Here is a 23,029-nt window from a genome sequence, read left to right as displayed (position 1 = left end):
AGCACGCCTGTCCCGCGTCAGGCGCGTTCTTATGCCATATGCTCTTGTCTCCATCACACCCAGTGACTGCCCCTAAGCTGTCACCGCTCTGGAGGCCTGTGCCCCTGAGGCTGTCCTGGGGGGGCCCTTACAGGCGGAGTCAGATCTAGAAGTGGGCCGTGAGGCTGAGGGGGAGAAAGCCACACTTCGCTGGATGTCTCCGTTTCATGTCCCCCCCCACAATGTGTTTTGCCATTTTGCTCCCTGAAAGCTCGATCCTGAATGGCGCCCCTGCCCCCTGGAGGCCAGGAACCCCCTCGGCACAGGTGTGTTTGCACCAGAGCTCCCTCTGGGGGGCCCTGGGCTGGTCGGGTGCTGGGGACACACAGGCCGGCTCGTCTAGGCTTCAGCCACCTGCCAGGAGGGGCTGGGAGCCTGCACACCCCCCCCGAGGCACTTTTTTTTTCTCTTGGATTCAGCTTTGAAATATGTTCACGTGCCATAGAAGGGACAAGGGGCAGCTTTGCGTGTGGCCATCCGTACGGCTAAGCCGCGGTCCCCACGCTCCATTTTAGAGGGTTTCCAGCACCCCAGAAAGGAAGATTCTGCCTGTCAGTGGGCAGCCTTCCCCCCCCAGGCAGCCAGTGACCTACTGTCTGCAAGTGACTCGGCCCAGTCTGGGCATCGCGCGTGAACGGAGTCACCACTGTGTGGTCTCCTGCATGTGGCCCCTCGCACTCAGTTCTCGAGGTTCATCCACCTTGTGGCCTGTGCAGTGCTTCCTTCCCTTTTATGGCCGTAAATGTGGAGGCTGTGTCCTGAGCGGGGCCTGGGCCCTGGACCAGCGGACCTGCCCTGTGACCAGCCTGCTGGGGGCCATCACGAGCACACTTGTAGCTGGAGGGTAACGGTCGCGGCAGGATACTGGCTGGCAGGTCCTGCGCCGGGGGGGGGGGGGGGGGCTGGGTGGAGGCCAGACACAGGGGCTGGCAGCCTTGATGGCATTCACTCCTGCTCCACAGGGAGCCTGAGATTCCGTGTCTGCGGAGTCTAGAGACTGCTACATCTGGCTCCCAGCCGCCCATACCCCTCAGTGCTCCCTGCTCCGCTCTGGACCCTGGGCCTGCAGAGCCAGAGGGGGGGCATTTGCTTCCTTAGCTGGGCAGGGCCGGAGGGGGACCTGGTTGGGGCTTTTCATGCACTACTCTTGCTGTGCTGGAAAATTGGAGGCTCTTTTCTCCCTGCACGGGGTCTCCCCACAGTGCCCCAGTTGGTGAGCTGGCCACGTCCACCGTGGCCTCCTGGGGCTCCTCCTCAGAGATGTGCGACTGCTCTTTCTTCCCACGTCTGAGGGTCACCCCCTGACCAAGCCCCCCCCCCCCCCCGTGCCCGCAGCACAGCCAGGTGACGTCCCCTCCTCCCTGGGCTCCGTACAGCAGCACCTATCACCCACCGTGTGGCTTGCAGACGCCCCCGGCTGGCCCCGCCCCACCTGGGCCCTGCTGTGAGGCCCCAGGCAGTCAGATCTGGATTCGCACCCCGGCTTTGTGTCCCTTACATGGGGTGTGGTCGCGGCGGGCTCCAGTCGCTCACTCAGCTTGCCTGCCCGTTTATGAGGTGGGGTCTTTCCCTCCTCCCATGCTGACGCTGACCTACTGGGATTCCCCTCCCTGTTTCGTGCACCTGCTCAGAACCTTCTCCTCTGGCCAGCTTTTGGTCTTCTGCTTCTCCAAACCCCTCTTCTTTCTCTGTTGGACCCATAACTGTCCAAGGGTTTTATTGTGATTGCCCCCAAGTCACTGAGCTCCTTCCAGGGAGGGCTGGGTCCTGTGTCGCACACGTGTCCCGTGTGGTGCCCAGCCTGGGGTGGCCGCACCGTGACAGCCAGGATGTGCCCAGTGAGTTCAGTTTCCTTTCTTGAGGGTGGAAGGCAAAAGCACTGTTGAACCAGCACGTAGAACTCCAAGAAGCCGGGCCAGGACATCCTCCGAGCCCTGCGCCCGCGTCCGTGCTGGCTCGGATGGGCTTCCTGGTGCGCTCCAAGCTGGCGGGAGGCCCGCTAGCCACCTGTCCGGGGTGGATGTTTCTTTTTTTTTTTTTTTTAAAGATTTTTTATTTGTTTTATTTATTTGAAAGAGAGGGACAGAGACAGCGAGAGAGAGCACAGGCCAGGAGAAGACGGAGAAGCAGGCTCCCCACTCAGCAGGGAGGCCGACGCGGGGCTCGGTCCCAGGACCCCGGGATCATGACCTGAGCTGAAGGCAGTCGCTAAACCGACCGAGCCACCCAGGCGCCCCCGGGATGGATGTGTCTGACCCGCCCAGTGGCCCTGCTGAGATGCCCGCCTGCCTGGGTACCTTGGGCCCCTTGGCACGTGGGGCTCTCCATGCTGGTGGCTGCAGGCCTTGCCAAGCCAGCCAGGAGGCAGGGTCTGACTTCTGCTTGGAGGTGCAGCTGCCAGCCTGGGAGGGCCACGGGGTCCTTTTGGAGTGACCAGCCTCCTTCCGCACACTGCTCCCTGGGATAGTGGTTTTTGCCCTAGAGCTGAGGTCCTGTTGGAGACTCTTCCGTGAGGAAGAGTAAGGCCCTCCTCTGTCTCCTTCTCGGTTTTCTGGCGCGTCTGGCCCCGGCTCTCCCACAGTCCTGCGGGCCGTCCCCGTGGCCGCGTGTACCATGTGCTCCCAGCTCTTCACTCCTGCGTGTCCCCCTGCGCAGTTTGCAGGGGGCTTTAGCATTGTCCCCAACCCTGAGGAAGAGCTGGGAGAGGCAGATGGGCCCACATGGTGTTATAGGGACGGGGGTGTGGGATCCCGACCTGTGTGGGCTCCTGGGGCTGTACCCTTGGGCTGAGAGGAAGGAGTAACGACCCCAGGGAAGGGGAGTGACCTGGGCTCCAAACAGCTGCTGGCCTTTCCCCTGCTCAACTCTTGGGGGCTCTCCTCTCCGCAAGGCCCCTCACTGGGGGCAGGGGAGGGGGGCCTGGGCCATATGCCGCCTGGTGGGCTATGTGTGCAGGTGGAAGCAGGTCCCGCAGCCCATGACTCATACGGGGGCCCCTCCCGGGGGTCCTCAAGCTGCATCAAAGCCTCTGCCCTGATGGGCCCCTCCTGGCAGAGCAGGTGGCAGGTGGCATGCCCAGACTGCCCGAGCCTGGGCGACTGGCTTTCTCACGGGAGGACGCTATGGCCAGGAGGCTCCAGCATGTGGTTTCAGGCATGGGTTTGCTCAGTGCCACGGAGAGGTGGGTTGTCTCTCATGAGACTCGATTGCTGGGATCCCCTGTGTGTCTTCTAGAACCCCCAGCCCACATGTCCTCCCTCCCAGACTTGAGTTTCGTGTGTGCAGAACACTTGCTGGGGGAGAGTGGTGAGGCTACCTGCCGGGCAGGGGCCAATGCTCAGAGCTCCTCGGGCAGCTCTCTGCCCTCCGAGAGGCCGACTGGTCAAGGGCGCCCACACACCTTGTCTTCCCCCAAGGCCCCTGAGCTGTGCGGCCAGTGGCCAGGCTGTGCCAGAGCAGGGGGCCCTGCCCATGGAGTGGAGCTGTTTGGGGTGGAGGAAGGTAAAGTTGATCAGACCTGCCCCAGAGAGAGCAGAAGACCAAGAGTGTCCGTTTGTCCATCAGCGGTGGGCTCCCTGTGAATGGGACTGGGTCAGAGCTAGCCATTTTCAAGAACTGCCGGTAATTGAAACTGTGTTTTGGGATTTCCATGAAGAGAACTGATTTTGATTATAGGTCAGGCAACAGGCGCTCGGAGGCATTTGGGGCACTAACTAGGACGAGGGCTGCGTCTGGGAGTAGGGAAGGCACTACGTGCTGTCCCCACAGCCAAGCCAGACCTCCAGCTCCACACCACCCGTCCGTGTGGAGGGCGCCGTAGGGCACGTGGTCAGTGGGGGACGTGCTGCGTGTCTGGCGGGGTGACAAGCCTCGTTTGGTGACCCTGCCCCTTTGGCCCTCGGCATGTCCGCTGGGCCTGTGTCCCCTTCCCCAGGCACGCAGTGTGAGCGGTTCCACTGTGGCCTGTGTCAGGGTTCTCCAAACTTCTGGGTGATTCTGAAGAGCTGCCAGTCCCACTGGGCAGCTCCTGGTCCCAGGGCTTCTGAGTGGCTTGTGTGGAAGTGGCAGATCCTATAGGGCCCGCGTGACAGTGTCCCCTGTTTTTATTTCATTTGTCCCCAGCCCTGGCCCAGCTCTGACGAGAACAGGACTGAGTACAGGCAGGAGACCTCACCTTTCGATGGGGGTGCACGTTGGGTGTGCGGTGGGCTGGGGTCACAGGGAAGCAGTGTGTCCCTCCCAAACTGTATGCAGGCTCCATATGCTGAGAGGGGCTGCCAAGACCCCAAGCGTTTCAAGGCCCCAGAGGCAGAGGGGTGGAGCCCGGCCCGGGGTCACCCAGGTGTGGGCCCAACCTGCTTGCCCGAGCACAGTGGGCCACGGCCATCTGGGGTTCTCAGGCAACCTGGCCCTTGGAGCCCCTGATTCGGGCAGGGTCTGGCTGTTGGGAAGAGCAGCGGGCCTTGGGGGCCGGGGTTGCCAGGGTGCTCAGAGGTGCAGGGAGTGTCCAGCCAGGCCCAGGTCCCTCTTCTGTTCCCTCCTCCCGGGCCACGCAGCCCTAGCTGGCTGGTTGTGCTGGAGGAGAGAGGTCCAGCGGGTTCCTGAGCATGGTGCCAGCCACTGGGCTGCCTCAGAGGCCGTGGGGCAGTCCTCCCGTGGCGGCAATAGGCTCTCCTTGGGGCCTTCAGTCACTTCGCTTCCTCTCCCTGGGCTCGCGTGTTCCAGAAGGCACACGCATCCAGATCTCAGTCTGAGAAAGGGGAAAATTTGTTCTATTTAAAGGGATGTGTAATTAACAAAACAAAAACAAAATAACCGTAATTTAGATCTTCAGAAAAGATCATGGCAGAGGCTGGTCCCATTAACGTGTGGAGTTTGACGCGGTGCAGGTGGTTCGAGCCCTTTAGGTGCCTCCTGCTCTCGTGTTTAAAAACTCTTCTACCCCGAAGGCAGTCTGTGGACAAGTCTGCCGGGCAGCCGCGGTGCGGGCGCTCTCCCGCCTGGAGGCACGTCAGCCGGGTGTGAGAAACCAGAGTCCACGGCACCCTCCCGGAGCCCGTGTGTCCAGAGGTGGCATCGGGGGGCACGGCGTTCCCGGGGCAGCTGGGGGAGGACGCTCTGCCCCTTCGAGCCTGTCGGGCCACGTGGGCCATCTCGGCTCCCACTTCTCCAGATGGAGCTGTGCACAGGCTGCGGCCTTGGCGCTGACTTGCACGGCCTGTGAGTGACTTGGGGTATCTTGGGGTGTCAGAGAGGCAGGAGTCTGGGGGACAGTGTCGGATGTGCGCTCCTCGCCATCTCACACCCAGGCCTGGCCGCGGGAAAGATGTAAAAAAGCAGCCCTTGGTTTTAATAATTTGTTGTAGTAATTTAATAGTTTTTAAATAATATATCTTCTTTGAAGTTGTCTAGAGCGTTGCTTCGATGTGTGATTGCTGTGAAAATATTAGTGAGATGCGTCATGTTTTTTTCCTGTTAAGTCTGTAAAATCAGGCATGGATTTTGAACTGCAGAACCTCCATGGCCACGGGAGGCAAGGGCAGCCATGTGGGGCCATGTCGGGCCGTGCCAGCGTGGGTGGTGTGGTTCAGCCCCTCCACTTACCAGAGGAACCGAGACCCAGAGGCCTTTGCAGCTCAGCAGGGATCACCTGGCAAAGCAGGTGCTAAAACCCAGTCTCTGATTTCCTTCAGGCCCAAGGGGCAGAGCTCCCCCCAGCCCTGGGTGATGTGGGTCTTTGAGGGCTGGCATGCTCCAGGGCCTTGGCTCAGGTTTGCGGAGACCCCTTCCCTTGGGTCTTGGGGACATGCTGATCTGCGGGCCTTAAGCCTTTGTCAGAGCATCTGGCCCACTGGTGAGGACCCAAGCAGCCCCCTGCTCTTTTCCTGGGCCTCTGGGCACATGGGACACGGGGCGTGTAAGGGTCCTCAGGCAGGGCATCTGCAGTTGGGGTCTGCTAGTGATGGACCCCCTTGCCGATCTGATGACAGCTCTGGGTTCTTTTGCCAGAAAATGGAAACCCCGGGGTCAAGGAGCTGAACAGCCAGCCCTCCCACCACATGCCTGTGGGCAAGATGAGACAGTGGCCCCAGCCCTGAGTCTTGCTCAGGCCTCTTGGGTTTAAATGAAATTTTAAGGGTTCTCCAATCCACTGAACTGCTGCCGTGGCCCCCCACCACGTCCACGGCACCCCCTCCACGGCACCCCCCCCGCCACGCCCGCGTCCCCAGAGATTGAGGCTGGCTGAGGCTTCCATCTGCTGAGCAGTGGCGGCGTTCCTGTTCTGTGCCTGGTGCGGGGTCCATCCCACCAGGGAGGGGACACGGGCCTGGTCAGCAGGTAGCCAGTCACCGATGCGACGTGGGTGTTAGATTTTTGCCGTCCTTTCCTGAACATCACAGCCCATGGGGTTCCTTTGTTGTCTCCTGGGAATAATCGTTCCCAGCAGTAACAGCTGAGGGACAAGAATTACGCTCTCATTCATGAGCTGCGGGGACCTGAAGGGGCAGCCTGGGGTTCTTGAGAAACGTGGGAACGCCCCCGCCGCGGCCATATCAGACGAGAGAACGCAGAGCGCTCGTTTGTTCTTGGACGCCCCTCCCCGCTCTGAGTCACTGCTTGCTTCGGAGAGGAGACATATGTTCTGATCACTTTTGTCTTCTCGGATTACAGGGCTGTTCAGCCCAGGGTGACTAAGTGGGAGCATTCTGGGGTCTTAAATGCTCTCAGCTGGGTGTTTCTATAGCGCGGTCACCATAGCACCGCTGAGCCAGGAGCAGGAAAGGCAGCGGAGGGTGGGAGTGAGGAGCCGGCCTCAGCGCCCGCCCGCCCGCCCGCCTACGGCAGGGACAGGCTCGGGGCCATTTCCAGCAGCTCAGTCATGGGAGGTGCGGGGCCAGGCGGTGTTCTTTCCTCCACACTTTTCCAGAGAGCTCCAGCACTCCTCCACGTCTGGGGTGTGGGTGTCCTTGCCCACAGAGCAAGCCAGGGTGGCCCGGGCCCTGGGGGTGGGGCGTCCTCCGCTCTCCGTCCCCCTCGAGGAGTGAAGCTCCTCAGTTGGTCCAGGTTTCCAGGATCTGCCCAGTGAAGTTGTGGTCTCTCTCCACAAGGAGCCACATCCAGGAAAAGGAGGTCGGGAAAGCCGGCTGTCATTCCTCCACAGAAGTGGCAGCCCCGTGTCCCAGCTGGTGACGGCAGTGCCCAGGCTGGGGTGCTCAGAACAGCTGGACGGCCCAGGGGCCCGTGGTGGAAGCTGTCTGCTGCCCCTGGTCCTCAACGCCCCACCCAGGGCTGGCTGCCCCGGGGCGTAGCTCAGAAGGCTCTCCCGCCAGCTCCCCAGGAGGCGTGGTCCCCGGGGGGTCGGGGTGCCCCCCAGCTCCTGCCAGGGCCCTGCTGTCCACCTCAGTCCCGTTCCCCCCCAAGACCTGCACTGCTCCCAGCCGTTCTTGGGGCTTGTTTGAATAAATGGAAATCTTAAAAATAAAACACCACTCCCTCCCCCGGCACAGGAGGCTGGCAGACCCTGCTAATGAGGCCAGTGCCCTGCGCCGCACGGGTCCAGCGCTGCTTTCTCTCCACTCCTGGGAGCGGGGAGCGCTGCCGCGAAAGACATACCACAGCCTAAAAACCCAGAAACCATGTGTAGGTCAGACAGTGGGGCCGGCTTGGGGGCTGTGCGTGCTCAGGGTGAGCAGACCCAGGGGGCCCCGCGTCCTGGTTTCCGCCCTGTCTGTGCTAACCGTTCACAGTGGCCCTTCTCCTTCAGAGTCCCCGCTAGGTGACAGTGGTGTGGAGGCCAGCACGCTGGGCGAACTCCCTGCATGAGGCCACGGTCCCATCTCTGTGTGTTAGCTCTTGCCCAGGCTTGCGGTCTCCGCATGCCTGGCCCAGCCCCAGCCCGCCACCCTCCCAGGCCTGGCCACTGCTGAGTGGGTGGGGACGCTAGAGCAGCCCCCAGGGACAGGGGGACGTGGTGGCACGAGGAGGGGGGGGTGGGCGTCTCCCTGGGGGGTTAAACCCTGGTCTCCTGGAACCTCGCAGGGGCTTCTCCTCAGGGGGCTCTCGGGCACCGAGGTAAGCCGAGGAAGGCGCCCTTGCTGTGGCCCACGTGTCCCTGACAGGCCCCTGGGGAAGGGTGGGCTGGCCATGGGTCAGAGCGCATCAGCACTGGGGCCCTAGGGGTGTGCGTGCCCTGCGGGTGCACGTGCCCCTTCCAGGCCCTTCCATCCAGAGGGTGTTCTCTCCTGGGCCTCTGTGCTCTGCTGTCCTCCCAGGCGCCTCGTGGGGCTTGTGGGAGGGGCTGTGGTTGTGAGTGGCCCCCCACTGCTGGATTCCTCCCCATGAAGCTCAGCCTTGCCCACTGTGCCCCGCCCGGCTCCAGGCTTGCTCGCCCACTTCCCAGAGGAGCTGTAGGGCGGAGGAACTGTGCAGGGTCGGGGAGGCAGGGCTGGGGGAGCCGAGAGCCCGCCAGGGGGGGTCTCTTACCTGTGCCCAGGCCTCTCCCAGGCCGGCGGGGCTTGCTTCCCAAGAGCCATCCTGGGTCCCCTCAGGCACACCGGCGGCGGCGGAGCCCGTGGCTGCCCGGGAGGCCCAGGGCCTGCTCCTTGAGGCTGTGGCCTCAGTGCAGCTGCCGGCAGTGGGCAGGCTATTTGGAGCCCCTTTTAAGCTGCCCTCTCCAAGGGGCCAGTGGAGCTCAGGGTGGTGAGGTGGGTGGTGTGCGGGGCAGAGGGAGGGGGCCCTGGGTTTTGGTGGCAGGCTGGGCAGGCCTGGCCTTGGGGTAGTGTGGCTACTTCACGCTGGCCGAGCCCGTGCGCTGGTGGCCAGTTGGGGACAAGCCACACCCACAGGCTGGTCCTCGGCCCTCCAGCTGAGCGCTGCCGGGCAGGGAGGCGGCAGGAACAGCCTGTTCTCCGCGCCTCCTCCTGGCGCCCACCTCCACTCAGCACCGCCCACCCACACTGAGTCAGAGCCGGTGGGGGAGGCGCCCCTCGGGTCAGGGAAGACCCCAAGGCCACAAAGACCGGCCCCAGCAGCAGTGCCTCCCCGTGTGGGCAGTGGCCCCGGGGTGCGGAGGGAAGCAGCCAGAAGGGACTCCCTTCAGGAACGGCCAGGACCCCACAGACCCCATCACACACACACTGACGGGGCTCTGCAGACCCCAGCGCCGTGTGTCTGGGGTGCTCCTGCCTCCCCGTGATGGCTGCCTACAGTCTTGAGGGTGCTTTGTTACCAAAAGTTTCCAGCCTGCAAAATCAGAATGTTCCAGCATGCCCCGGCATCAAGCAGTGTCTCCTGCATTCTGTGCCCACCCCCGCAGGATTTGGGTGTGAATTAGTCATTCTCAAACACATCGTGCCAGGCGAGCTTTCCTGGTCCACCAGCAGGGTGGTTTCAGATGCCTGGAATCAGGATCCATGGGAGGTGCCGTGATGCCACCAGGCCTCATGATCTGCCAACATGGTCCACACGTGTGTGGGGCAGGGGTCGGGGGACACGAGCTCCCCGGGGGACAGAGGCCCAGTGGGGCGTGGAGTTGCCCTGCTGTCACTCTGCCTGTGCCCTGTTGGCCCAAGTGGGTCGTCGCCAGGCCCCGGCTGTGGGCCGGCCGGCCGTGCACTCCACTCCCCATGGGGTTGCCCAGAGCTGGGAGTGATCCTGTGTTGCCCGGTCAGCAGCTCATGTGTGTCCCCCACACTCTCTCCGCCCTCCCCCAGTACATCGACGCGATCAGCAACAAGCAGGGTGAGCTGGAGAACTACGTGTCGGACGGCTACAAGACAGCCCTGACGGAGGAGAGGAGAAGGTTCTGCTTCCTGGTGGAGAAGCAGTGCGCCGTGGCCAAGAACTCCGCCGGCTACCACTCCAAGGTGAGGTCTGCCGGCCGCGGGCCCACGTGGGCAGCAGTGGGCCGTGTCTGGTGGCCGTCGGGGGCGTGTCCGCTGTTGAGCTGTGTTGAAAGGAACACCGTGCATTTCAGATGCCCCTGGGGACAGCGTTCTAGTAGGAGAGTCACCGGTCAGACACCGCAGATGTCTGGAGACTGGTTAGAAATTTTGCTAGTGCTGTTTTGAGGACAGTGGCAGGAGGCTGGCTCCTCGGGGAGGGCTGCAGTGCCAGGGAGCCCCTCGTAGAGGATCCCGAGGAGCCCCTGTTTAGAGCCCATAGTCGGGAGCTGGGGAGGGAGCAGATCTGTCCGCTGGAACATTCCAGAACATTCCAAGAGCTCAGCAGATGAAGCTAGGCAGCTGAGTTCGCATCCTTTTTCCACAAAGGGGTCTGCGGATCAGCGGGGTAAATGCACGTTCACACACGTGCACTTGTTAGGAGACATGTTCTGCGGTCCCCACGGTCTGGGCTGCGTAGGAGAGAGACGCCCTCCCTCCGCAGAGAGGCTCTGTCTCCTGCTCCTGCCCGAGGGCCCGCTTCCAGGTGCGAGGCAAGGACAGGGAAGGACCTGCGTCCCCTGTGGGAGCTGGGAGGGCTCCCTGGGGCAGCCGCCCGGGAGCTGCCGTGGAGGCAGCTCATGGAAGCAGCTGTGAGCTGCCTAGCAGGGGCGGCTGCATGGCCCACACAGTTCCCGGCTGCGCTGCGGTGGGTGGCGGCGCCCTCTGGCGGCAGCCAGGCCCCACGGCAGGTCAGGGAGGATGCGGGCTCCTTGGTGTGGCAGGAGGGACAGAGGGCAGAAAAGCCATTGTCACTGTGCAAGAGGCGACAGCTGACCTCCCAGGGAGCTGGATGCAGCCCTCCCAAGCGGATCTAGAGGGGCCCAGGGGCCGGGGCACCAGGGCAGGACCCCCCCCAAGGCTCTTCCCTGCAGCAGGCCACCAGGCATCTCCCTGGCAGGTGGGTCCAAGCCCCACAGACACGTTTCATCACCAGGTGGGAGCCCTGGGTTGGCCGGTCATAGCAGCTGTGGAGGCCTTCCGAGAGCCACACCCTGACCCTGGGGTGGCCCCCGTTTGGTGCCGGGTCCCTGTGGCCTTGTCACCACCACCCAGATCTATCGACCAGTTATCTCAGCCAGGGTCCAGGTTAACATTTTGGGTTTGGGCCGTGGCACGCAGAAGCAGCGCCAGATGTGTGGAGGAACAGATATGGCTGTGTTCCAATCAAACTTCATTTACAAAACAGGCGGCCAGCGCCTGGGCCACGGTTTGCTGGCCCTGGTCTCAACCAGCACGCAGTGGAGGGTGTGGCCTGCTCACAGGGCCTTTTTCCAGCTTCTTCCACATTTCCCACACAGATGCCCCCTCTGTGCCCAGACACAGGTCAGAGTGGGGAGAGGCAGTGAGGGCCGAACAGCCCCTTCGGAGGTCTCGGGACAGTGATTGCCCCGAGCTAGGGAGCACTCCACCCAGGGGAGTTCCAGGCTCTGCAGTGGCACACGGGTGACACCGTCTGCTACAGGTCAGGTAGACACTTTGGCCCAACAGACAGGAGGGAGGGCACAGCTGCCCTCAAACCCTGGACAGGCCCATGCAGTGGGCACCAGACCCCAGCTGGGCTACAGGGAACCTCAGGCTGGCACCCCACTCGGCTGTCCCTCGTTCTGGGATTCCTCGCCGGACCCGTGGCTTCGTCATCTTTTGTTAGGCCCTGTGCCCGTCCGGCTAGCTGCGCCCTGGGCACACCCCAGCGCACACCGGAGGGGCAGCTGGGCTCTCGGACCCCTGGGTTGGGGACAGGGACAGTTAGCGCCTTGCATCTACCAGGTACCACCTGATGGGGTCTTGCTTTCCTGCACCCTTCCGCAGCCTGGCTTGACCGCGGCTCGTGACCCCAGGATGACGCTCTCTCCAGGACCTCATGGTTGCCCACGGAGCGTCTGTCCCTTTTTCCTTCTTCGGTGGCCCCCGCCCGGGTTGGACCTTCCTTTTTGTCTCAGTCCTGGTGGCCCCGTGACTGAGTGGCTTATGGCCATAGGCTGCCTCTTTCCCAGGTCGGGGGTCAGGGACCCCCAGGTCCCCATCTGGCTGAGTCACCACCTGCTGGGGAGCAGCCGTGAGCCTTTGAGCCTTAGGCAGGTGTGCCCCTCCTGAGTGGGGGCGTGTCTCTGGGGCCAGGCCCTTGTGGTCCTGCGGGGACAGCCCCTGCCGCGCGCCCAGCCCTGACCCTGCCCTGTTCTGCTTCCTCTGCTTCAGGGCAAGGAGCTGCTAGCACAGAAGTTGCCACTGTGGCAACAGGCCTGCGCCGACCCCAACAAGATCCCAGACCGCGCGGTGCAGCTGATGCAGCAGATGGCCGGGAGCAACGGCTCCGTCCTCCCCAGCGCCCTGTCGGCCTCCAAGTCCAGCCTGGTCATCTCAGACCCCATCCCGGGGGCCAAGCCCCTGCCGGTGCCCCCTGAGCTGGCCCCGTTTGTGGGGGTGAGTCCGCGGCCTCCAGCAAGCGTTATGGGTGTGGAAGGCTGGCCCCCACCCTTGCACTGGGGTAGCCGGGGTGAGAGGTTCCCACGCCGGCCTCGCCTGACCAGGCCCCCGCCCCCGACGCCCCCCCCCCCCACCCCCCGCCTCTTCTCCACAGCGGCTGTCTGCCCAGGAGAGCACGCCCGTCATGAATGGCGTCTCGGGCCCCGATGGTGAGGACTACAGCCCCTGGGCCGACCGCAAGGCCGCCCAGCCCAAGACCTCGTCTCCTCCACAGTCCCAGAGCAAGCTGAGCGACTCCTACTCCAACACGCTCCCCGTGCGCAAGAGCGTGGCTCCGAAGAACAGCTACGCAGCCAGTAAGGGCTCGGACGTGCCCCCAGCCCCCAGCCCCCAGCTGTCATGTCACACCCGAGGGGAGGTCGGGGAGGCCTCCCTCAGAGCCCCGAGCGTGTGCGTGCCCTGGCGCGGCCCCCTTGGGCCCCCGGTGAGATCTCTGTCCTGGACCCTCGGGCTTTGCCTGGCTCCCCTCAAGTCGAACACGATCGGGCGGGGCTGTGCCAGGACCTCTGGGCTCAGCCTTTGATGGGAGCACGCGGGCGGTGCTTGGCAGGGCTGTAGGGGGACAGTGGGGCAGCCCCCCTCTCCCGGCCCGGCTCCCTTGGCTCTGCCGTCCCGTCCCCTGAACGGCACCCCACTCCTTCCCCCGGCTGGTGAGGGTCTGCTGATGAGCACATGGGAAAGCCGAGGTCCAGGCCCAGAATGCCTCACAGCTGGTGAGCGGTAGGTCTGCAGCTGGATCCGCCTCTGCGGCATCTGGGTCCTCCCCACATGAGCGTCCCCCTCCAGGCCCCCCTGGGGCCTTCTAGCAACTTCCCGTCAGGGGGCTGAGCCGACGGGAGGACGAGCACATCCCCTCACTCCTACCCTGTCGTCCTGGCAGCTGAGAACAAGACCCTGCCGCGCTCCAGCTCCATGGCGGCCGGCCTGGAGCGCAACGGCCGCATGCGGGTGAAAGCTATCTTCTCTCACGCGGCCGGAGACAACAGCACCCTGCTGAGCTTCAAGGAGGGAGATCTCATCACCCTGCTGGTGCCTGAGGCCCGCGACGGCTGGCACTACGGGGAGAGCGAGAAGACCAAAATGTAAGCGTCCGCAAGGCCGCCCCCTCCCAGCCAGCTGTCGGCCTGGGCCCAGATCGTCTGCCTCCTGACCCTGCGCCCTCAGGTGTCCTGGCGGCTCGGGGTCCTTTCCAGACTGACTATCCCGCCGTGGGTTTTCAGTCGTCAAATCTCGGCAGCACAGACCGTCTCTCACCAGCCCGTCACCCTCACCGCCCGTGTCACCCACTTGGCCCAGAGCCCCGCACGCACACGCCGCGGCCCGTCTGGCACCTTCCCTGCTGTCGGGTGTGCGGCTTCCCAGTTGGCAGAGGCCAGCCGTCCGCCCCAGGCCTTCTGCTGCCCAGTCTCCTCTGATCAGCCTGTGTGCTGGGGCATCGGGTCACAGGACCTGTGTCTTCATGGCTTAATTCAACCCCCGTGGCCCCGAGGCTCTGCCAGGCCCTCGTTCTCACGCCACCGCGGGGCTGCCCTGGTCAGGAGCCGCCCCTTCCCCCGAGCATCACTGTCGTCTGGAGGTGGCTTGGTGGCGAGATGGAGACTCGCAGCTCCTGCCCATCGTAGCCAGGGACGGAGAGGCTGGGTGCAGCTTGGCTCCCGCCCCCGGGCGGCCACCATCTGGGGAGGGGTGACAAGGAGCAGGGAGATGGCTAGGACGCGTCCTTCCCAAGCGGTGCCCCCGCCTGCCCTCCAGACCGCCGCTCCGCTTTGTCAGTGCAGCCGGAAACCGGCCCTGGCCGCCTTGGTCGTGGGAGCTCTGCCGGCGGCGCCCAGCCTCCCGTCCAGGGCCCGCTGCGTGCCCGGGGTGCAGGGTGGGGTCTGCTGTTTCTCCGAGCACCTGCTGGTGTTCACTGGACAGACGGCTGCAGCCAGGCTGGGGAGCCGGGGGCACCTGGCCCTGGCACACCCTCTTCACCTGTGTTCTCTCCTCCAGGCGGGGCTGGTTTCCCTTCTCCTACACCCGGGTTCTGGACAGCGATGGCAGCGACAGGTTGCACATGAGGTGAGCGTGCTGACCTGGGCTGCTGGCCCTTTGCTCTGGGGAGGTTGCCGCGAGAACAGGGCGCTGTGGGTCTGTGAGCCGCCCCCGCTCTCTGCTCAAAGGGCTTGGCCGGGCAGTGCTGCCCCCACACCCCGCAGGCTGCGTGTTGAGGCCCCTGGGGGGCGTGGGTGCAGGCCACTTTGTGAGGAAGGGTCACCGGGTGCTCTGTGGGGTGGGGCTTCCCTTGTCCCCCACTGGGCCTGGGAGCACACCCTGCTGTCGCCTCCCTTGGGCAGGCTGTGCGGGGCCCCAGTAGGGGCTGAGCGGTGCCGGGAGGACTGGGGTTGGGGTGGGGTGCACAGGCTTTAGGAATTTCCTGCCGCCACACCTTCAGGCCTGGTTCCACTGGCTCAGTGAGGCTGCAGCCCCTCGTTAGGCCTTCTTGAAGGGTCCGAGGGAGGTGTGGGGAAGGTGGAGGGTTGGATGGGGTCCTGGGGGCCGGGGTTGAGCCGGCCCCTAAGCCCCTGCCCCCACAGCCTGCAGCAGGGGAAAAGCAGCAGCACGGGGAACCTGCTGGACAAGGAAGAGCTAGCCCTCCCGCCCCCCGACTACGGCACAGCCTCCCGCGCCTTCCCTGCCCAGGCAGCCGGCACCTTCAAGCAGAGGCCCTACAGTGTGGCCGTACCTGCCTTCTCCCAGGTGAGTGCCGCGGAAGGAGCCCCAGAAGCGGCTTTCCTGGAGGTCAGGGTGGCCCCGCTGCCTGGCCTTCCCTCCGGCTGGGGCATCGGTGGCCTTCAGGCCTCCCACCTCGCGGGGAGCCTGGGCATCGGGGAGGACTTCGTGTCTGGGAGCCCCCTCCCTGAGGCTGTTGGGCTCTGGCAGTCACGGTCCGAGCGTGGACATGAGCACTTGCATCCGAGGCCTGGGATGTGGCCAGAGGCTTCTTGTTGGTGTGTCTCTGGGCCTCGGGAGGCAGGGCTAGGCACTCATGCCCAGGTCACCCAGTACCAAGTGGCCAGAGGCAGGAGGTCAAGGCCTGGGTCCCAGGTGTGGGTCCCCAGTAGAGCCCCTGGAGCGTATGATGGTGGTTTTGAAGTCTAGGTGGGGTCAGGGTGTGAGTGTGGACAGTACGGCTCTGAGTGGGAAGGTTCATAGGTTGTAGGAGCCCAAGGCTTCCGGAACGTTTGTCTGCTGTGGCTGTGGTGGGAGTAGGGGCCAACAGCTTTGTTCTCGGTTTGCAGTCTTCAGGACTGAGCCCCGACTTGAGGGTCAGCCCCCTAGCCCCCGGAAAGGGGCAGAAGGGGAGTTTCTCTAAGATTGGGCAGCAGGGGTGATCACCTAGGTCTCAGCCCGCCCGGGGCTGTGGTGGAGGGTGGTGTAGGTGGGTGAGGTCCAGGAAGGGCCCCGCTCAGCACCGTCCTGAGCAGCCTTGCCCCCACCCTTCCTGGGAGGTGGCTGTAACTGGCATGAGTGAGGTGCTGTGCGCGAGGCAGCTGTCTTCCAGGAGCTTACAGTCAGGCAGAGTGAACACGAAGGTTGAGACAACTGTATGGTGAGAAGGACCACACTGGGGAGGTGTAGCTAAGGCCCTGGGATGGAACCTTCCAGAGAAGGTGAGGCTGGTGCTGGTGCTCAGGGCAGCAACAGGCGGGAGGCCGGTCCAGCTTGGGAGAGGCGTGGCACCTTGCGGTCATGGGTCCAGCCTGCTGGGCCGGAGACGCCCCAGGCCCGTCCACCCCCACCAGGACACAGCTGGCTGAGCCTAGGCTGGCCTGGCCACTGCACACTGCTCCCACTTCCCAGTGTCCAGGTCTGGTTTTGGCGTGGAGACAGCTGAGGAGGGTGTCCCCAACGGCCCTTGATGGCCCTAGGCCAGGTCGGCAGAGCTGTGGTGGCGTCCACAGCCCCTCCCTCAGCCCCACAGCTGGGGCACTGTCGCTGGTGTCTCGGGGTGCAGGGGCACACTCTGCCCAGGGACTGGCCCAGGCTGGCTTCCCTGCCTGGCCCTCACCCCCTCCCTGCAAGTGTCACTGGTTCCCAGGGAGGCCCCCCTACCTGCTCCAAGACTTGCCAGGTAATCCCAAGCTCACCTGCCTTAGTGCTCTTATCAGGTAACCCGCAGGTGACCACAGGCCCCTGACCGCTCACCACGGGACGTGTGTGTGGAGGGGGTCATCAGGGGATATGTCTTGCTTGTGCCTGTGAGTGTGAGCTCATACCATCCGTGGTCTGCTGCTGGCCGGATGAGGAGATGCCCCCATGCATTTGGGATGTCGCTGCTGTGCGCAGGGGAGGGGTCCTCCACACCCACGGCTGCAGGCAGTACCGCACACACGCTCTGGGGTCAAGGGCGGTGCGCCTAGTCTCCTCTCGTCCCGCAGACCCCTCCTGGCCCCCAGGACCCCCAGCCTAACCTGGGTTGCCTTTCCTCCCCAGGGTCTAGAGGACTACGGAGCGCGGGCTGTGAGCAGGTAAGGGGCTTTCACACTTGTCCTCGGGAGTTGTGGGTGGGTGGGGCCGGCCCCCTCACAGACCCTCCGAGGCCTGCTCCGTGGGGGCCGGACTGCAGACTGTGGAGGCCCCGCTCTGGGTCAGGGCAGGCGGGGCCCAGAGTGCCTGTTCTCCCTGCCCCTCACTCGTCTGAGTGCTGGGGGTGCTGGGGCAGGAGCCCGCGATCCCAGGGTACGGCGAGCCACCTTCATGCTCCGACCCTGGGTGGGTGGGAGCGCAGCCTGGTCCTGTGCCCGCCGCAGCTGCCAGGGCTCCCGGTCGTCTAGCCTCAGCCCGGTGCTTTCCCTGCTCTCCCTCGTCCCGGCTCGGGGTTGGGGGGGCGGGGGTGCTGCTTCCGTCCCTCCTCCGGGGCCAGGCAGCCGGCCGACCCGGAGCTGCCGCAGGAGAGGCGTGCGGCCCTGCAGCGTCCTGTGCTTTGTCCCACAGCGGCAGCGGCACGCTGGTGTCCACGGTGTGAGGGCGCTGACCACGGGCAGCCGCTGCTCGGAAGAGCCCCCCCACCTGTCTGGCCTCCATCGGTTCCCTCCTCTGCTCTTGTTGGTTTGTTCTCGGGCTATTTTTCTTTTTCGCCTGCCCTGTCCCGCCTCTTGGTTGGTGACCCCAGACTCTGAGATCCCCCAGGGTCCATGGTGCTGCCCCATCTCTGCTCCCCATTGTTTACACGCCCCCAACCCCATGTGTCCGCCAGGCGGGAGCTGCTGGCCAGGCAGTGGGGGCCAGGCAGCCTCACGTCTGCTCCGCGGCTGCCATGTCCACGACGCACTGTCCCTTTCTGAAGGCTCATCGCGAGCCAGGCCTAAAGTTTGAAGAAAAAGAAAAATCTTAAAAAAAAAAAAAAAAAAAGGAAAAAAGAAAAAAAAAAAAAAGAAAAGAAAAACAGGAAAAGGAGTTTCTTTCCTGACAAACAAAAGCAGATCTGCATGGACTCCGGTGTGCGTACTGTTACTCCTGCATCTGACTCCCCCCAGCGACGCGGACACCTGTGTCAGGGAAGGGGAGGCTCGAGGCCCCAGGCGCCCCCTCCCAGGGCCGCACCGACGGGCGGACGGGCTCGTGCCAGCCGGGGGGCCTCCTGAGGAAGCGGGCCGCTCCTGTGAGGGAGGCCACGGCCCCCGGCCCCGTGCGGCCCGGCAGCCGGGCCCCTGAGCGCTTCCTTCTCCGCGGATGCTTGGGTCGGTGTCCAGACCAGAGCGCGGGCAGGCGGCACCCCCAGGGCCGGGTGACCTCGCGCGGTGCCAGGCGGGGGCGGGCAGGCGCGGCCCCTTGCGGACTTTCCAAAGAGCTCCAGAGACCACCCCTCCCCACGTGTTCTGGAAACCAGTGGACAGCCTTGTGAGGGAACCGTGGCCCCCGGGCCGCGAGGCTCTGGTCCTGGGGAGGGCGGCTGTGCGCCCGCCACCCCGGGGAGCAGGGGGGCAGGAGGCAGTCCCTGCCCCCGTCCTCCCTAAACGCTCTCGTCTTTTTGTGTGTCTTGGTGACTTCCGAAGCGGACATGCTGGACTCTGCGGCTACTGGTTTGGCCTCTTCACACCCTGAATCTGGGGCGGGAGCCGGGGTGCAGCCCCGCCCGGCCCCTCCCGCCACGGGAGCCCCTGCCAAGCTGTGGACGCTCCTTTTTCTGACATGACCTAACAAAACCCTCCGCGCGCTCTCCTGTGGACTAGGAGTGTCTGTGAGAGAAGCAGCTCAAGACACAGACCCGTTTTATATTTAAGAAAACACAAAGCCAGAACGTGGACCCATGTACAAAGAGCCTTCGTGTTGGTGTTCTGATTTTGCTAAAAGATCTCAAATCCAGGGGATTCCATGCTCGATGGATGAATGTAGACACGAAACTGCGACTCTCGTATGAAGATGTCAAGTGCTCAAAATATTTTCCTGTTTCCTTTCCTCTTTTTTTTTTTTTTAATCTGAATTGTGCCCTGTACTGCAGTCGTTTGAATAAAAGTTTTATTTATTGCACTGAGCTGGGTGTGGTGCTTCCTTCCAGGCTCGCTGTGTAGATCTGGGCGGCCTCAGCGAGCCAGCCTCCGTCCAGGGACTGAGATGCGCAGACAGACAACGCAGTCACTGTCCTCTTGGGGGGCTGGGCCACGTGGGCTGATCGGGGACGCCTGCCGTGGGCAGCCCTTTCCTGCACCTCCCTGCGGCTCCCCGTGGCAGGGCCACGTGCCCCTGGCAGGGCCCCCCCATCCCCCCACCCACCCACCCACCTGCACCAACAGAGCCCTTGTGTTTCCTTGCAGTGCCGATGTGGAAGTGGCCATATTTTGAGCTGACCCTGACTAGAGTTAGTAAGTTGCCCTGGTTTTCTCGTGCTGGTCGGTCTGCCTTCCCAGTGGTTCTGCAGACCCTCTGGCCTCGGCCCTGGCAGGTGGGGACTGGGCACGAGGGTCTGCTGAGCCTGCCTCTGCTCTGGGCTCTGGGCTTTTCGCTTCCTCTTGGATTGCTCTTCGGGCTCTGGGATTTCCTCCCTCTGTCTGGAAGCCTGTGGGCCTGACTGGCTGCGCCCCTGCACCCGCGGCCCCTCCCTGCACCGCTGGGCATGGTCCGGCCCTGGCCCTCTGCCTGGGTCTCCTGCCTCTGTGGGGCGCTTCGGCCACAATCAGGGGGAAGCCCAGTGATCGGCCGGGAGGCCAGCTTTGGGCTCCTTTGGCCGGGTGTCCCCTCGGACCGGCCCCTGTGGGTGTGGGTCTGAGCCCGGCCTGGCCGGCTCTCTGGTTGGTGAGTACTGCAGCCTCTCGGGGGGCCGGGGACACCAGGGTCGGTCTTGGGGACAGCTCCATGGCTCATGCCCACGTGGGTGTCTCGGGCACACCAGAGCAGGTGGACTCAGACTCCGCTGTCTGCTCTGCCTGGACTCACCTCGCACCTGCCCTGACGTGGCTCCACGAGGCTGCAGCAGGCTTTCCAGACCAGGCCTTCAGCCACCATGTGTGGGTGCCCTGGCTGGCCTTCTACAGCCCATCCTGTGACGGTCCCTTGCACTCAGCCCTGGGAAAGCAAGCGCCAACAGCCAACGAGGGGGAGCCCCGCACTCTGGGCCCCTGTGCCTGGGAGAGGACACACCGCTGCCACCTGTCCCCACCCCCACCCAGTCACCGAGAAGTTTGCCCCATGAAGCTGGCACCTGCATCCTCCGTACCCCACGGAGCACCCCAGCAATGTGGTCCTCCCCAAGGGCAGTGACTGCCCCAACAGGTCCTGGACTCACTCGCCTTTCAATGTGTCTGAGCTGCAGTGTGAGGAACTTCTGGAAAGTTCTGGAGACAAATGCTCCTGACATTTGGGGACAGGGTGGAAAGGCCTTCCCTGCCTCGAGGTTCCTCCTCTTCCAAGAGGCCCTAAGAGGCCTGCACCTCCCACCCCCACTGCCCCTGCAGCCCCCGTTGCTCTGGAGGCCAGCCTGGCCTCTGCCTGAGCCCTGGTCCCCAGTGTAGGGCAGTCCCCCGGCCCCCGGGGGTGCCGTGGGCATCCGCACCACGCCACCAGCTGGCTTCCCCGCCAAAGAACCAGCCCGGCCCGGAGACTGGAGATTCAGCCGGGGGTGGGAGTCAGAAGCCCCTGGGTTGGTTGAGGCGCCCCGGCCGGCTCTGCTGAGCTGTGCCCCCCGAGGTGCGGTCCTGGCGTAGAGCAAGGTGGACTCAACCCCAGGAGGGCCAGCATCCTGGAGGCATGAGAACCGCTTGTGCCTCAGAGGAGAACGTTCCGGAGAAAGTGGACATCTGCCCCAGCTGCTCTCCGCTCCTTCTGCTCCAGAGTCACGGGAGGATGGAAACCGCACCCCGAAACAGCTTTTTCACACTCATGCAGTGAACTCAAGACAGTTACAGGCCACTCCTTAAACCCACGCAAGATCTGAATGGGAAGGTGCTGGGCCTCGGCGCTCAGCACCCGCCCTTGGGCCTTAGGGTTTGCAGAAAGGGGGCCCTGCGGTGCCCCGAAGGGTGGCCCCTGGAACCCAGTACTGGATCTGCCCCCCACGGTGGGGTCCCGGCTTGGGAGCTAGCCACAGTCCTGCTCCGCCGAGTGTAGATCCATTCCCTGTCCGAGGGCCTGCCCCGGAGTCCTTGCAGGGGGTGTGCTCGGCGGTGGGGGGGCGGTGGGGGGCGGGGCTGGTCACAGCCACGCCCGTGGGAGACGCCTGGACGGCTCCTGACTTGGAGCAGACCTGCCCTCCCGGGCCTGCTGTGCTCAGGTGGTTCCCCTCAACTGCACTTTGCTGTCAGGACGCTCGCTTCCTTGTGTCTTGGTGGTTTGTGGTCAGTGTCCGCCAATGGTGCTATCGGGAGGAAGCCTCTGTCCCTGGCGCGCTCCCCCAAGCAGTGACCTGTGTCCGTGGGACCAGAGACTGTGAGGTGGGCCTCGGGTCCGCATTGTGTCCTGTTGTGTCAGGTTGGTGTTGACCCGCCCAGGGTCACGCAGACGCCTGCCCTCGGGTAGCCCAGGAGCCCGCTCTTCCCCAGGAGGTGGTAGCCCCCCCGCCCCCGCCCGGGGCCGCACCTCCCCGTGGTGCTGCAGGGTGGGCACACCCCAGCCAGAGGTCTCTGGCCGGGCCCGGGCAGGGGCCGCGGAGGGGAGGCCCGGGGCGAGTTCAGCCCCTGCCCCTTTCCTCAGAACCCGCGGTGTTGATGATACCGTGCTCCACGGTCACGCGGTTTTGGGGAAGGAGATTAGGAAGGTGGGGGTCAGAGACCAGACATCCTCTCAAGGTGGGGGGGGGGCCTCTCCGGCCCTGCTGCTCCCTCTCCAGCCCCAGGTGATGACGCTGCTTTGCCACCAGTCTTTTCTGATGAGGATTCAGGTGTGCCCAGGGCAGGAGTAAGGTGTGCGCTGCCCAAACCCACTTGGCTGTTCTGCCCTGGCTCTGCTCAGCACAGGAGCTGCCCTTCCTTCTCGGCCACAAGGCCTGTGCCCTTTCCTCTACTTGGTCCCCAAGCCCAGACGAACAGACCTGACCCGTTCAAGGCCCCCAAAACATCCTGCCTTGACCCCGGCTGGGGACAGCCAAGGGCCTGAAGCCTTCCACTAGAACCAGAGTCTAGTCAAGGTGACAGGCAGGGCATGGGCCACCCTCCGCCCTCTGTCCTGGGGGCAGATGTCCCTGGTCACAGCAGCCTTGGCCTGGGGAGCCCTGAAGCGGCCGCTGCCCCTGACCATCAAAACTGAAGCTCTGCACACATCGGCCGGAGAGAGGACCGGAGCGCATGGAGGGGCCTGAGGCGGCCTTGACCCCCAGGGGTCACAGCACTCTGTACCAGAGGACGTTCGTAAGCAGCGCACCCACGTGGGATTTTCGGTCGTCACTTGCAGATGTAGAAGCTGTGCACCAATAAGTCGGCTCCTCTCCCTAGTTTATCCTTTTAAAAATTCAGTCCAAAGTGTCTCCGCGTTTTAGAAAACACAGGGCGGTGCCCCCACCCCCACATGCTCTCCCTGGGCCCTGGACGGAGCGCCCGCCCACCCAGCTCCTGCGGACACCAGCCCAGCTGTGCCAGCGGCGACGGCGCCCCAGGTAACGGCCCGAGAGCCGAGTGCTTCGCCGGGAGTGCGTCCTGCCCATGCCGAGCCCTCCGTGTCCCACGTTCCATCTGTGCTGTCACCCCTGGGGCTGCCTGATGTCCCCAGCCCGCTGTCCTTGGCTGTCCCTGCCCAGGCAGGTCCTCCCAAGCCCAGTGGGGACTCCGAGGAGAGGCTTCTGTGAGGACCAGGCTGGGTGCTGGTCTCTGCTGCGCTCATCTCGTCCCATCCCAACCTCTTGTCTGGCCAGTCCGTCTGTCCGTCAGCTGTGGCCTCAGGCCTGTGGGGGTGGGGTGACGGGGGGGCTGAGCCCCGTAGCTGCCAGTGTGCGTGCACCCCCTGTGTGTCGTGTTGGCGTGGGGCGGGCCGAGGCCCCGTGTCTGCACCCAGCCGCGTTATGGGACCCCGGGATGCATGGGCCGGGGTCGTGAGAGCTGCTGAGCTGTGTGTCGATGGCGTGTCTTTAAAAACGGGCCGCTCCTGCTCTTGGG

At 64.2% G+C, this 23,029-nt stretch overlaps 1 protein-coding gene across 8 annotated transcripts in view; it reads left to right on the top strand.

Moving 5' to 3' along the window:
* BAIAP2 (BAR/IMD domain containing adaptor protein 2) overlaps nucleotides 1–23,029 on the top strand; it is a 66,694-nt gene that overhangs the window by 42,827 nt on the left and 838 nt on the right. For 2 of the 8 annotated variants that reach the window (XM_025859696.2, XM_073886148.1), the window contains exons 7-13: nucleotides 9,753–9,905; nucleotides 12,180–12,404; nucleotides 12,562–12,763; nucleotides 13,348–13,549; nucleotides 14,460–14,528; nucleotides 15,044–15,206; nucleotides 16,944–16,978. In XM_025859696.2, the coding sequence (XP_025715481.1) occupies nucleotides 9,753–9,905; nucleotides 12,180–12,404; nucleotides 12,562–12,763; nucleotides 13,348–13,549; nucleotides 14,460–14,528; nucleotides 15,044–15,206; nucleotides 16,944–16,978 (1,049 nt within the window). Of the gene's footprint in view, nucleotides 1–9,752; nucleotides 9,906–12,179; nucleotides 12,405–12,561; nucleotides 12,764–13,347; nucleotides 13,550–14,459; nucleotides 14,529–15,043; nucleotides 15,207–16,943; nucleotides 16,979–17,444; nucleotides 18,985–19,264; nucleotides 22,534–23,029 lie in introns of those variants that run through there. The other 6 variants (XR_012376216.1, XM_073886147.1, XM_025859699.2 and 3 more) reach the window with 6 other exon arrangements.

The sequence above is a fragment of the Callorhinus ursinus genome, unplaced genomic scaffold, assembly GCF_003265705.2.
Source record: "Callorhinus ursinus isolate GAN/ISIS: 27379988/994484 unplaced genomic scaffold, GSC_fseal_2.0 scaffold68, whole genome shotgun sequence".
Taxonomy (NCBI): domain Eukaryota; kingdom Metazoa; phylum Chordata; class Mammalia; order Carnivora; family Otariidae; genus Callorhinus; species Callorhinus ursinus.
The sequence above is the reverse complement of the archived record's forward strand: the minus strand, read 5'-3'. Positions and strand labels throughout refer to the sequence as shown.